The sequence below is a fragment of the Lacerta agilis genome, chromosome 7 (genome assembly GCF_009819535.1).
Source record: "Lacerta agilis isolate rLacAgi1 chromosome 7, rLacAgi1.pri, whole genome shotgun sequence".
Taxonomy (NCBI): domain Eukaryota; kingdom Metazoa; phylum Chordata; class Lepidosauria; order Squamata; family Lacertidae; genus Lacerta; species Lacerta agilis.
In genome coordinates this window covers 70674710-70689244 of record NC_046318.1, presented here as the reverse complement: position 1 = coordinate 70689244, position 14535 = coordinate 70674710, and the positions used below count along the sequence as shown (strand labels likewise).

At 43.7% G+C, this 14535-nt stretch overlaps 1 protein-coding gene across 1 annotated transcript in view; it reads left to right on the top strand.

Moving 5' to 3' along the window:
- EIF3H (eukaryotic translation initiation factor 3 subunit H) overlaps window positions 1-14535 on the top strand; it is a 67959-nt gene that overhangs the window by 3721 nt on the left and 49703 nt on the right. Inside the window, exon 2 of the mRNA XM_033155775.1 lies at window positions 9141-9297. Coding sequence (XP_033011666.1) covers window positions 9141-9297 — 157 coding nt within the window. The remainder of the gene's footprint in view (window positions 1-9140; window positions 9298-14535) is intronic.

Here is a 14535-nt window from a genome sequence, read left to right as displayed (position 1 = left end):
TTCAGTGGTGAGAGTGTTGCAGGGTCTGCAAGGAGGATTGAAGGAAGAGCTTTTGAGACCCTGCAGAGATGAATTGGGGGCTCTTGCACACTTCTCTTACTGGCTATAGTAATAGGAGATGTGGAGGGAGGAAGGCAGTACAACTGAGTTGGGAAGTACCATACAGTTATTGGAACTATAGGCTACTGTGGAAAGGGTAGCATGCATTCTCTTTCACCACTCTGCCCCATCCCCTTTCAAGAGTGGCTTGATATTGGGTAGGGGTGCCATTTTGGGCTTCTTTTTATGTCTACAAAAGCTTTTCTTTTAGTGGCCCTGTGGTCTGCAGGTCTAAAAGTATGGCATGGTGACCTGCAGTGCAATTAGGAGTTGTCATTGAGTGGTTTGTTGTACATTTTTAATGGACTGTGTTTTATGTATTCTTGTCTACTTGCTTTTATTATAAACCGCCCTATGCAAGGGGCAGTATTTATATCATCTAAATAAACAGTGCCAGAATACAAGTCACTCTAGAGTTGGCTTTTTTGACTAGTCAAAACTTCCTTTAGTCATTTGATCCATCAACGATGGTTAAAAGTCAAGCATTTAGGTTGAATGTGGTGTTTGTTCTTGGAGTAGACCCATTGAAATTAATGGACGAGACCTAGAGGGTCTACTCAGAGTAAAAGCTTGGATACAACCCTTAATTAGAACACTAACAGGGAACAGAAAGAATGAGGGGAAACTGCCATCTACCAGAGGTTTCATAGTGTGATGTCAGGTCACATGGAGGTGTCGCCTCTCTACAACTTACGTACTGTACTGAGGAAGGTCAGGGATGCAGAACCTGGAGTCCAGCAACATCTGGAGGGCTACAACTCCTATCATCCCTGATCACTGATTATACTGGGCTGATGGGAGTTGGAATCAGACAAAATTTGGAGGGCAAGAGGATTCCTATCTCTTGGCTAGGTAGAATTGTCGCTTCATTTGGAAAGGGGGGCGGACTCCTGCTTCTAAATTGCAGGTATGAGCAAATGATCCAGACTCCAGAGGCAACCAATAGCTCTTGCCACTTACCCAGGCCAGCTTTAAAAACAAAACAAAAAAACCTTTATGGAATATTTGAAGCTGTAACTTGCCCGAGGAAGTTCCTTTGCTGTATATAGAATCATCTGTAGCACCAGCCACTTGTTTCATGCTCGACAACATCAAACTGTCTAACATGGATAGGGATTTCCGTTGTCTGTATGTAATGTAATGCCAATGGCATCTCTTTCCTGTATCCATACCCACTTCTGGTCTCAAGTTACAGCCTCTTTGTGATGTTGGGCTGGAGTGTGGATAGGGTTTTTCCTCAAAAGGTGGGCAGAGGAGCCAGTTGGCTGAGCACAGAGTAGCTCATTTCACACATGGATTGGTTTAGACCAGGATATAGGGGTCTTTATTTTCAGCAGTTTTCATAAGTGATGAAAAAAGCAGCAGTTCAGCTTCCTTCATTCTGTAATTAGAAGATTACAGGCGTTTGATTTGACGTAAAAATTATTCCCTTCTACTATTCATTTAGTGTCTCTTGGGGATGTGCCTTGATGTGCAGTGTCTCAAAAAGCAATATTCAGGCTTGTAAAATCCTGTGAAGAATTCTTGAACAATAGTTGAAAAGGTAAAAGAACCCAGCCTTTTCTGGGAGTAGGGGACACAGATCCACTTCTTTATTTTCTGTTCTTATTTTGCAGGCCATCCTTCTTACTAAAATGGCCAGAACATTAGGCTAGATAGATATTTTCTTTACTACGTCTTCATTTATGTGACATCTAGTTCAATAGCATTAGTGAACTTTGTACTTGTGGGGTTTCCCCTGAAATTCTTTGCAGTTCAATTTTACAGTTCAGTTGCATATTTCTACTTGGAAGTAAGCACCATTGAAGTCAGTGGGACTTACTTCAGATGCACCCTTCACAAGTTTCTTTTGCAGAGACCAGTTTGCCATTGCATTTCAGCGGGCAAATTATGGTTTGCATGATCCCTCCTAGCCATGGCTTGATCATGGTTTGCAATCCTGATTTGTAGGGTTTGCACAAAAGCCAAAGTAACTGATTGAAGCATGAGAGGAAGGGGGTGGAAGGAGCATGTGAACTCAAGGCCTATTTATGTCATATCAGACCATGAACTTCAGAGGACTTGGTGCATCTAATCATAATGCTTTTACAGCTCTTTCTGAATTCAGACTGAAACCCTGTTTAAGATAGACTGGCATAGCCAATGGCTAACTTGTATTTTCTCTCTGGGTTTGTTTGTTTTTTAAATTGCCGTGTTGCGCATGAGATCCTGAGATTGGCTAAGGCATGCTTAAATTTAGGCTAACCAAAATAGATCGTTCAGACATCAGTCGCAGCACTTGCTTTCTGCCTTCCCTTCCAACCATTTCTGATGGCCAGATTATATGTAGAATGTTTCCCCGCACCCTCCCTGCAGGCTCTTTCCTCTAAATTCAAAATGACAGTAGAAATCCATGTGAAAAATGGCTTGTTGAATGATGATGAGGTTAACTGCTGCTGCACTTGGCTGTCATCTCAAAATATTCACACATGCGACTGCTGGGAGCTGAAGCCTGAAGAGTAGTGCTTTTATGCACAGATGGCAGTAGTAAGCAGCTCATGAGTACAGCAAAAAATAATAATAACTGAAGGCTGGTATTTCAGTAGGGTAGCAGAACGCATCTCAGTGTACAGCTGTCAGCTGAAATTCTGATTCTTAGTTACTCAACAGAAGACTGTTGAAGACGAAATAGCGGTTCTAAAGTTTCCAAAGAGCAAATTATGTGGTATGTTTAAATTTCCATGTATGCTATGAAATAGTGGGGTGTTGGCTTCTCACAGTATGAGACAGGGATGTCACCTTGTCCCTAGCTTAATTCTGATGTGTCTTGAGTGCATCAGGAAACAGAGGCTTGGTTGCCTGATGATACACCTTATTTTTCGCTCCATGGGGCGCACCGGACCATAGGACACACCTCGTTTTTAGAGGAGGAAACCAGAAAAAATATTTTTCTGTTTTTCCTCCTCTAAAAGCCCTGTTGTTTTTTTAAGGATCAGCTCAAATTTGTGCAGCTTTTTTGCAAAGGGAAAAGCCCTGTTTTTTTTTAAGGATCAGCTCAGATTTGTGTAGCTTTTTTGCAAAGGGGGAAAAGCAAAGAGGAAAAGCCCTGTTTTAATGGGGTTCAACTCATATTTCTACAGCTTCTTAAGGAAAGGGAGCCGTTTCTACAGTTTCCAGACAGATAATCTAATCAGCCAGTCACATGTTGCTGGGGAAACAAACAACCTCCCTCTGCAGCACATTCAACAATGGAGGGGGCGGGGCTGAAAGGGAGCCAGGGACTCTTATCTCTCTCCCGATCTCTTGCTGATCAGCTGCTGAGCGGGGTCCTTTCAACACCCCCTTTTCTCTTTGTAAAATAAAAAGCACAATCCTCTTTTGGCCCCTGGGCAATTCGGCTCCAGGGACCACCATTCACTCCATATGATGCACAGATATTTCCCCTTTTTAGGAGGAAAAAAGTGTGTCTTATGGAGCGAAAAATACGGTAACCTGAGTAGGAAATAACTTTCCACTTTCTGCCCTTGGATGATGTAGTATAGCAGCTCAGGGTGTGGACTAGGAAGGTTCCAAATCATGCCTTGACTTAACTGCGAAATCCACTAGGTGACCTACTCTCATATGTAATGAATATGTGGGTGATGAGACTGGGCTGCCAGGTAGGACTAGGACTGGAGTGACAATATATTAGATATTGATTTAGAGGTAAGGGTGGAACCCAATGTAGCACAAGCAGACTGCTGCTCATGTAACAGGACTTCACCTTTCTCCTCCTCCCTGCAGCTTTCCTGCCCCACAATGTGCCTCCAAACTACAGGTATTCTCTGGAGGGTCACAGGGGAAGGAAAGGAATGTGAAGTCGTGTTCTGTGAGCGGAGGCTCATTCCAAGTGTTGGCAACAACTGGAGTACTGTATCTGCAGTAGTGTAAAAAAAAAAAAAGAGCAGTATGTTACTGTGTTTTAAAAGATTTTTGTTTAAGTTGGGCATCCAGTGCTGAAGGAGGACACAGGTTCAACTTTGGAACTCCTAATATTGCAGGAAAAAATTGTGGCATTGTGAGTGTGGAATGACTCCCCATTTGTCATTGTCCGACCTCCTGCAATGCAGGAACCATGACAGATAGCTGTTCAACCTCTGCTTAAAAACTTCCAATGGAGGAGAAGCCACAGCCTCCCAAGGGAGTCCGTTCTACTGTCAGAAATGTTCTTCCTGATATTTATTTGGAATCTCCTTTCTTAGAGTTTGAATCCATTGGTTTGAGGGTGAGACTGTGCAGATGGAAGCCCTCCAGTTGGGAGGAAGTCAGCATATGGGGGCTGTTGTAGGACACTGCTGTTGTGTCCTGGCAAAGGATGCAGCCTGATTCTGTTTTGAAAGAAACATGCTCTGCCTCTGTTTTTTTCAGCTTCTTGTTATGCTTCAGGCAGAATTTGGTAGAAGCTATTCCTGCTAGAATTACATTTCTAGGCACTGCTGGTAACCCAGGAACTCTTAGTTTATGGACACCTGCTTCTTAAGAAACTTTGTGCTTCATTGACCTACTCCTTGGTAGAGCTTAAAGCCCTCTAGGTCAGTCGTCTTCAATGTTTTCAGTCAAGGGATCCACCTTTAACTGAAACATGCATTTGGGGACTCCCCTTTTTAAAATCATATATTTGTACGGTTTCTCCTCTTCCATAGCTGTAGCCGTGCCAGGAGATAGTTTCTGGGTACAGAAATAGGCTATATCCCAATCACTTATACAGTTCCTGTTGTGAATGTGCTTTTCATTGTGACAATAGGTGTTGTTCCTCCTCCTGCTCCAACTCACCCTTTTTCTCTAGCAGCTGGTGGGAAAGTCATGATCCAAACAGGAAAATAAGAAGCAACATGATAAATAATTATTTTTGCGAGGCTCAACCTTCCCTAGCCCTTTAACATTGGCTGTCCTTTATTAAAAAAAAAAAAACTAAAACTTACTGGGTTTCCCATTTGACTCTGTCTGTTTGTCTGTCTGTTTGTCTTCCTTAGCTGTATACTAAGAGTTGGTTTTACTATATGCTCATTTCTTTATTGTGTTTCTAAAATTTAGAGTCTAAGTCTTGGAGAATAAAATAGGACCCCCTCCCCACCAAGTTTAAGGAGCCTCATATTCTCATGTTTGAGGATATGTTATCAGAGAGACTGTATTTTTGTCATCTGTTTTGGACAGCCAGTATGGTGTAGTGGATAATGCAGGGTGAAGAACCTCCAGATGTTGGAGTCAAGCAACATCTGGAGGACCATAGAGTCTCCACCCCTTGGATAGAGTACTGGACTGGGACCAAGGAAAACAGGTGCAATCCCTGTTCTGCCACAAGGCTCATTCTGACTTTTTAGATACCATCCCCTGAAATATTCAGTGATAACACGTGGTGGGATATTCTGGAGTGGATGGAAGCCTTATCTCCCAGCTGAATTGACATCACATGTTTGTTGAAAGGATAAAATATGGAGGGTTGAAAGGGGAGAGCCATGTCTGTCAACGTGAGTTGGAAGAAAGGCGGAATTTAAAAAGTGATACATTGATAAAAGAAAGCCATCATAAGTTTTTTTTTTAACAATGCAAACTCTGAACCTGTTTTGTTTAAGGTTGAAAGGGGGGAAAGAACCAACAACAGCTCAGCTAGGAAATTCTTGATTTTATTTCTGTACCCTGATGGTTGCAGTGTAACGGTATTGAGCTCATGCATTCTCTGGAGCTCGGAGAATTGGAATCTCAGGGCACCTGTTTCAGAAATGTTTCTACAGTGGAATTGTTCGGCAGTTTCCATGGCAATAAACTCGCCTCGTGGAACGGGTACAATGGCACTCCACATTTAGATCAGCCGCTTTCGGCACTGCTTTTCAAAACCTTAAACTTCATTTTGGTCAAACCACCCTAAGGATTGTAAGAGCCTGTGCTTGTCACAGTGCAGACTGACTCATGGTCTCACAGGCCATGGCGGTGCCCTGTTAAGGACACGGATGCCCTTAAAGAAAAAGAAAAAAAATAGAATGCTCCAGGCCTTCCGTCTATGTACCTGGTTTCTTTGACAGATCAATAAGCCTTCAGTGCTGCTTACACAAGATTAATAGCACATGTTGTAAAGGTACAAAGCTCAATAGCTTTATTTCCTGCAGACCTAGGCACTTACAAAGGGAGCGTAAAAGTGATTGATAGCGATGCAGCTTGGAGAATGTAAAAATGTCTTGCCGCTGTCATGTTGCAATGTTAGATAGCTTGCAAGTGGGGACTTGCAAAAAACTTCTGGGCAGGGGCAAGGTAAAGAGGAGATGCTTTCCCCCTTTTAGCTGTTCCTCCCACCACCCATGCGCATTTCGTGCCTCTGTGGGGACCACCACTGCGGCTCATTGGCTGGTGCTGTGATGCATACGGCTCAAGCCAGAGGCCATTTCTGCAGGTTCAGCTGCATGGAGCAGCCTTGGTTGTCTCACTGCACAAGCCGGGAAGCGTCATCCTTGAACAATGGCGCTGTGGTTGGGTCCCTAGGCATGGAGCCAGTTCTGGGACAGCTACACTGCTGCTTGAACATGAGAATATCTCTGCTGGGTCAGCCCAATGGCCCACCTAGTTCAGCATCCTGCTCTCACAGTGGCCAACCCAATGCCCGTGGGAATCCTACAAGCAGGACCTGAGCTCTACATCACTCTCCCCTCCTTGGGTTTCCAGCCACTGGTATTCAGAAGCATGACTGCCTCCAAAAGTGGAGGTCATAGAATCATAGAATAGAATCATAGAATCATAGAATCATAGAGTTGGAAGAGACCACAAGGGCCATCCAGTCCAACCCCCTGCCAAACAGGAAACACCATCAAAGCATTCCTGACAGATGGCTGTCAAGCCTCCGCTTAAAGACCTCCAAAGAAGGAGACTCCACCACACTCCTTGGCAGCAAATTCCACTGCCAAACAGCTCTCACTGTCAGGAAGTTCTTCCTAATGTTTATGTGGAATCTTCTTTCTTGTAGTTTGAATCCATTGCTCCGTGTCCGCTTCTCTGGAGCAGCAGAAAACAACCTTTCTCCCTCCTCTACATGACATCCTTTGATATATTTGAACATGGCTATCATATCACCCTTTAACCTTCTCTTCTCCAGGCTAAACATGGTCAAACTAGTGGAGCTAGTAGCCATTGATAGCCTTACTTCCAGGGATTTATTTAATCCTCTTTTCAAGCCATCCAAGTTGGTGGTTAGCCCTGCCTCTTGTGGGAGCAAATTCCTGTTGAACTATGCACTGTGCTGAGAAGTGCTTTCTTTTGTCCTAAATCTTCCAACATTCATGAGTTACAGCTTTAGGAAGAGAGGGAGAAAAACTTTTCTTCATGGCATGCATACTGTTAACTTCCAGGATCATGTTGCCTCCTGGTTTGATTCAGGTATGTTCACACATAGTGGCTTGTCAGATGATCTTGGACCCCCATGTTCCATCTTTCTCAGCGAGCATAACCAGTGGTGATGATGGACATTGTAGTCAACAACATCTAGAGGGCCGCAGGGTCCCCACTGCTGCTTTATGCAGACATCTACTTGGGTGGGGGAGGTTATTGCCTTTGTTTGTGATAATGGTATGTATTTTTGGAGTTTTTATCTTGTAAATCACCCTGCGATGCTTGGATGAAGGGTGTTGTACAAATTCCATAAACAATAAATAAATAATCTGAGTGAAAATGGTGGGTTGTAGCCTTCTGCTGCCTTCCGTCTCACTAGGCAAGTTCACTATTCCCAGTTATGTCATGAAACAGGACCAATTTGTATTGCCCCTAATGCTTTTTTTTTGGGGGGGGGGGTTAGATGGCTCTGCCAAATTATTTCCAAGCATAAGGCTCCAGTTTAAGTTGAAAGTTGTAATTTAGCTGATTTAAAACGCATGCAATCAGTGCAGGGGCTGGGGCGATTAATAAGAAATTGTATGAACCTCATAGGAGTGTTCTAGGGATTCGAGATTGGGAGAACACTCTGGCAGGCATCCATCACCTCTGACTCTCAGGCTTCAGGGGCTGTTTTCTTCATGTTGAGCTGAACTCTGTTTCCAGTATTCGCTAGCTGTGTGAGCAGTGTTAGTAACTCAGATACATAAGCTAGGCACCAAATGGCTTGTTAAACCAAGATTGCAGTTTCCAAAACAGAATGGCCTAGTTGCCATTTTGGGGCCAGGTGGCTTGAAAGTCGTATTTTTCAATTTTTCAATTTGGTTCCTGAAATTCATTCTGATTGTGCAGATAAAATATAATGGATAGAATTCTACAGGATTTGTTGCTGGTGTGTGAAAACAGTCAGGATCCAAAGATCAGCAGGCATGCACCTCCAGGTGGTGGAGACCTGGCGCCTGGGCATCTTCACTTGGTTGCAAGTGGCCGATAGCCAGGCACAAAATGCTTAACGTTGAGACTGCTTCAGTGTTTGGCGGCCAGGACTGGGAAAGTGACATTGTTTCCATGGGAATGCATAAGCGCGTCCTATGACAGGGTTGCATACCAATTGCCTGTTTCAATTAACAGGGTATTTGAGCAGAAGGTTAATCCTCATAAAAAAAATACTCAATGAAACCTGCTCTTCCGCTTGGCAATTAGTTCAGCTTGAGCAGAATATGTGACTCTTGAGTTGGCTTTCCAGAAAAGAAAGTCTGCTGTCGCTTTGATTACCTTTGCTAGATTCCTCGACCCTCGTGAGGACTGATCTCCACGTAGTTGACATGTTATATTTCTGTGTTGCTTTTCCATTAGAGCATTTCCTAACACTATAGTTAAGGTAAAAATTAAATTTCAAATCCTCTACTTTATTCTTGTTTTGAGCAAGTATGCAGGACAAACTACATGGGGTGTCTTAACGTCGCTTTGATTCTCATCTCCTGGACCTGCTCTTATTCTTCTTAATTTTATTAGTATATTTAGATTGTCTGGACGTGGTGTCAAACTCTGGGCAGTGGAAGGCTTCAGTTATTCATGTTTGGCTCTGTCCCCTGTATTTCTTGGGAAACTATCTGCTATTGAACTGAATGATCTGTTCTAAACAAGGCTCTTTGAATCTGTCTTTTCAGGTAGTGTTGAAGATCATCAAGCATTACCAGGAAGAAGGCCAGGGCAATGAAGTGGTCCAGGGTGTGCTGCTGGGGCTAGTGGTGGAAGACAGGCTCGAAATTACCAACTGCTTTCCGTTCCCCCAACATACAGAGGATGACGCCGACTTTGATGAAGGTAACAATTCACAATAGTCATGTTTAAAGTCTCGTTCTGGGGCTATCATGCCTGCTGAAAACACTGTAAATTGGAGACCACATGGGAGAAGGAACCTACCACTAATATGTTCTTTTAGGTAGGTTCTCCTTGGGGAAATAAGTGTTTTTAGTACAGGAGTAGCCAATGTGGTGGCCGTCAAAAGTGGAGCTGGGACTCCAACTCCCATAAGGCCCAGCCTGCACGACCAGTGGTCTGGAATAATGGGGGCTGTAGTCCTGCAGCATAGGGAGAACACCCCATTGGCTGCCCCTGCTCTGTTTGAGAGGTATATGTAATGTAAGGCAGGGACAGGTAGGAAAGCACACCAAGGTCCTCTGGTGTATTGCTGGCACATTCTGTTGTGCTGTCTGCTGGTTATTGGGCCACTCGAAAAGCATGTTGGATTGGGTGAAGCTTGGTCCAGAAGGAATTGGGGCAGGAAGAGGGAGCAAACATCACAGAAATGGCAACAAGAAGAAGGCAACCTCCATCTCTTCTGTTAATACACTGTTTATTTAGCCCAATGCGTTTTGGAGAAGTCTCCTTCACCAGAAGCTGTATGAACAGTTCAGTTGTTTCTTCTTCATTAAATTGGTATATTACCCTTCATCTGTAGATTTCAGGGCGGTTCACAACATAAAAAACAACAACATAAAATTACTATCTATCTATCTTAGTAAAAATAATAACAAAAACAAACCAATAACACACACATACACAACATACAGTGGTGCCCCGCTAGACGAAAATAATTCGTTCTGCAAAAATTTTCATCTAGCCGTTTTTTCGTCTAGCGAAGCAGCAATGACAGCCGCGCTCCGCTAAACGAAAAAAAAAAGACGAAAATTTTTCGTCTTGCGAGGCAGCCCCATAGACTTTTTCGTCTAGCGGGGCAGCCTTCTGCAAGACGAATGCCTTCGTCTACCGAGTTTTTTGTCTAGCGAGGCATTCGTCTTGTGGGGCACCACTGTATTTAAAAGGGCATCCTATGTCTATCAGCCAAAGCCCTGGTTGAAGAGGAACATTTTTGCCTGGATCCTAAAGGTGTATAACGAAGGCGCCAGCCGAACCTCCCTGGGGAGAGCATTCTACAAATGGGTGCCACTGCAGAAAAGGCCTGCTCTGATGTTGCTTCCATCCAGACCTCTCGTGGCGAAGGCACACAAAGAAGAGCCTCAGAGGATGATCTCAGTTTCTTAGCCCCAACAATGTCTGGATCCATATGGTAGTATTTCCATGAGATCAGAGTTATCTGTGGAAACACAACAATAATATTTGTTAATCGTTGGATGAACAAATCCAACAACTGGAGACCTCCAGATGTTGGATACCCTAGGTCAGGGGTGGCCAACTCCCAAGAGACTGCGATCTACTCACAGAGTTAAAAACTGGCAGTGATCTACCCCCTTTTTGGGGGTAAGTTGTTAAGCTTTTTTTTAGGGAGGAGGAAGGCCCATTTTGGGGGGTTCAGGTCATAGTTGTTAAACTTTTTTTAGGGAGGAGGAAAGCCCCTTTGGGGGGGGGGGTTCAGCAGGGCAATGTTGTTAAGCTCTACCTGTTGGACATGCCTGCCCTAGGGGGACAAGTTGTGGGCAGAGCCAGAAGTGTTCTGCTTCAGTTTCTACCATAACCACCTCAGTTTAGAATAATAATAATAATAATAATAATAATAATAATAATAATAATAATAATTATTATTATTATTATTAATTTATTTATACCCTGCCTATCTGGCTGGGTTTCCCCAGCCACTCTGGGCGGCTTCCAACAGAATGTTAAAATAAAATAATCTATTAAACATTAAAAGCTTCCCTAAACAGGGCTGCTTTCAGATGTCTCCTTAAAGTCTGGTAGTTGACATCTGGTGGGAGGGTGTTCCACAGGGCAGTTGCCACTACCGAGAAGGCCCTCTGCCTGGTTCCCTGTAATTTGGCTTCTTGTAGCGAGGGAACTGCCTGAAGGCCCTCGGCACTGGACCCCAGTGTCTGGGCAGAACGATGGGGGTGGAGACGCTCCTTCATGAATTCACAAGATGGTCTTAGGTAAGTCTCAACCTTAGTTGCTGCCCCAACCTATGGGGCTAATACTGCTCTACTTAACTGCTATAAGGGTCATTGAAATAATGAAGGTATTGTGCTTTGTGCTATAAATTCTATTATTCCTTATAAATTTTGTACATTTTGAGCTTTGAAGTGCCAAACGATAAATGTAGACGGCATTTACAAAGAAAATTCATATTGCTGTCCTAAAGATCTGGTTAACTTTGCTTATACCTGTTGATTTAAAACAAGCTAGCATTTTTTATCTTGTTCCTAAATCAGAAAGCATTTGCGTCTTTCTTATTGCTGTATCTCTATGGACCTTTGTTCTTCTTTGCTGAAAATTATTGTTACTCCAACACAACCAGTTTCTCTACTATGTTGTGTCTTGTATCTAAATTTATCTCCTGGGCTCTGATAAATTCTTAACTCAGGGTTTTCTTGTATAAGCTGAGAAAACCGCATACATAAAAACTGTAAAAATTAGGGGTGGGCAGCTTGTTTGACACTGAGAAATACATTCCAAATGTGCCATTGCCTATTAAAATATGCCTCTGCAGTCAAGAGGATTTGTGACTTCTTAAAAAATGAAAGCTGCATGCTTTCAGATTCTGCCTTGGCCTTGAAGGCCCTAGAAAAGTAGCAGCGGGGTAACCAATCCCATTTCAGCCGGGTAGGCATGCACCGCAGTACTGTAATTTGTGCAGTCTTAGCCCTGGGTTCCTAACGTGCAGCTTTATGCAAAATCTAAGCTTCTCCTATTCAGATTTCAGATCTGTGCAGACACTTTGAATTGCTCTTCCTTCCTATTGGCAAATGATTAAGAGTAAGATAGATGATGGCGATCCCTAAAATCGCTAGGGACGAAATTTGCAAGTCAAATGGCCTGCCCCCAGGCTTGCAGGCTCAAGGTAGAAATGGGGCATGTTTGGGAGGAAAGCAGAGCAAAATGAAGCGGCCAGATGTTTCTCAGGGAGGCACTTCAGTGTAATAATAACACTCAGTGTTAGGTGGAGGAGCATTTGTAATGTAGGAAGGACTCTGCGAGGGAGAAGTGATTTGGGAGAGAGGAGTACAGAGGACAATCTTAGGTGTAAGCAGAAGGTTGTACCTGCCTAGAGAAAATATTGTGAGGAGCAGCAGCATATGGGAGATGGGGAAGGGAGGGTAGATCGGAATAATTGAGTTTGAAAGAAAGGACTAAGGCTGATAGCCAGTGCACATGCTACATTAGCATAAAGATTTCTGCATACTTAACATAACTCCCTCCACCTTTCTACACACACGCGCTGTGCCTTCCCCAAAGCTGCTCTGAAGGGCTTGGAGAAATCTGGGAGGAGACTTGTGGGAAGAGGAAGGAGAGGGGAAGTTCCATTCCACAGCCAAAAGTCCTTGTGCTGATGGAATGATTTCTCTGAACAGGACCCAAGGAGCTTAAACCTCTTGAACTCTCTGCCTATTAATACTAGGCAGTCACCTTGGTTGTACTGTTTACAAGCCTACCTGCCACGTGTATATAACTCTTGGTTTTATCTTTATTTTGTTTTGACTACTTGTTTCCAAAGCCCATTGGTTTTACTGGCACTCTCTTAGGAGTGTTATGTATCATTTTTGTAAACCACTTGGGTTTCGTTTTATTAAGCAGAATCTGAATCTTGGTAGTTAGTGTATTTTATTTATATGTCGAGAAGAGAGGAAGACAGTGAAGAGAACTTGTAGCACCTGGCAATATCAGTGTGCATGCTCACACTCGGAGAAGACAAACTTCCTTGGCAATGGGGAAGAGGGGTATCTGCATGTGAGGCAGAAAATATTCTGCTGTGAGGCAGAAAGCATTAGCAAAGCTCCAGCTGTACACTGGGGGTGGCAAATCTGTGTTCCGTCCTCCCGGTTGATGTTGCTATATTCCAACTTCCATCAGCACCGGCCAGCATGCTCAGTGATCAGGGATGATGGAGCCACAACATTTGTTGACTCTGGGCTCTCAGTTCCTGCTGTATGCACGTATCACTTTCGATCCCTGGCCCTTATGAAAGTAGCCTGAGCATCTTCAGAACGCTTGGAAAAATCAAAGCAAACATTCCATACATTTATAGTCAAATTGTTCACATGGCCAAAGCCTGCATGTTCACATTGAGCCACTGTTTCTTTTTAATTATGGTTTGATGTGAGTGTGCAAACCGTCCCGTTTCAATCTTCACAGTGCAATCTGAATTGTTAAAGTTGCATCAGACGTGTAAGTGGAACATGTTTCTCAGCCATAGAGCCATATGTAGCTTCATCTTGGGGCATGAAATAATACTTCAGGTACAGAACTAAATCAGAAATTTCATACAGAAGCAGATTTATAGGGCTTACCATGTAGGGGTAGAGGTTGGGAAAGAGAAATGGTTACATGAAAAAGAGAGGGGGGTTATGGGGAGGGGGAGAGAGGAGGTCATGTGGAACACCGTGGCTCTACTTCTTGAATCCGGAAATGTCAGTAGGCATGCTCTGCTGCTTTTTAAATTCTCCCCATATCCCGATGGGAAGTGCCTGATGGGAAGTGGGCGGAGATGAATGTGAAGGATGCTGACGTCCTCAGGAGCACAAATGCTTACGAGGTGCTAACTTTGTAATGCAGTTCTGTGTTTGTGCCGTTCACACTGCCTATTAGAGCTCTTGAGCAGCGAATCTTTTATATAAACTGAGTTTAGTCTTTGCAAGAAACACCCTTCTACTCCATTTGATGGTGAACTTAGGAACTGTACTGTCAAAACCATCATCTCTGAGAAATGAATCATCTACTCGGATGAATCATCTCCTCTGACGCTGCTCTCCCAAGACCCCAAACCCACATTGGCCTGATTATTAAGTGAACACTTGTCTTTCCAAAACTGTAGAAAACTCCTACGAGGAACTAGATTTAAACTTCTGTAACCGTAAAAACAGGGGTAGCAGCCAGTGTGCTGCACCCGGATTTGGTTGGGCTGCAACTCCGCCATCCCCGACCCTTGGCCAGTTCTGGCTGGAGTCCAACAGCAGCTTATGGAGAGGAATAGCCCATGTTGTCTGTTCCTATGTTAAAAGCACACTGCACTCAATGGTGTGGTGTTGTCCTCTTTATCCTGCAGTCTTAAATTAACACTGCTGGCAGTCGTGGCTTGTACCTGTAAATGGCTGCTCTCAGATTGGAAAG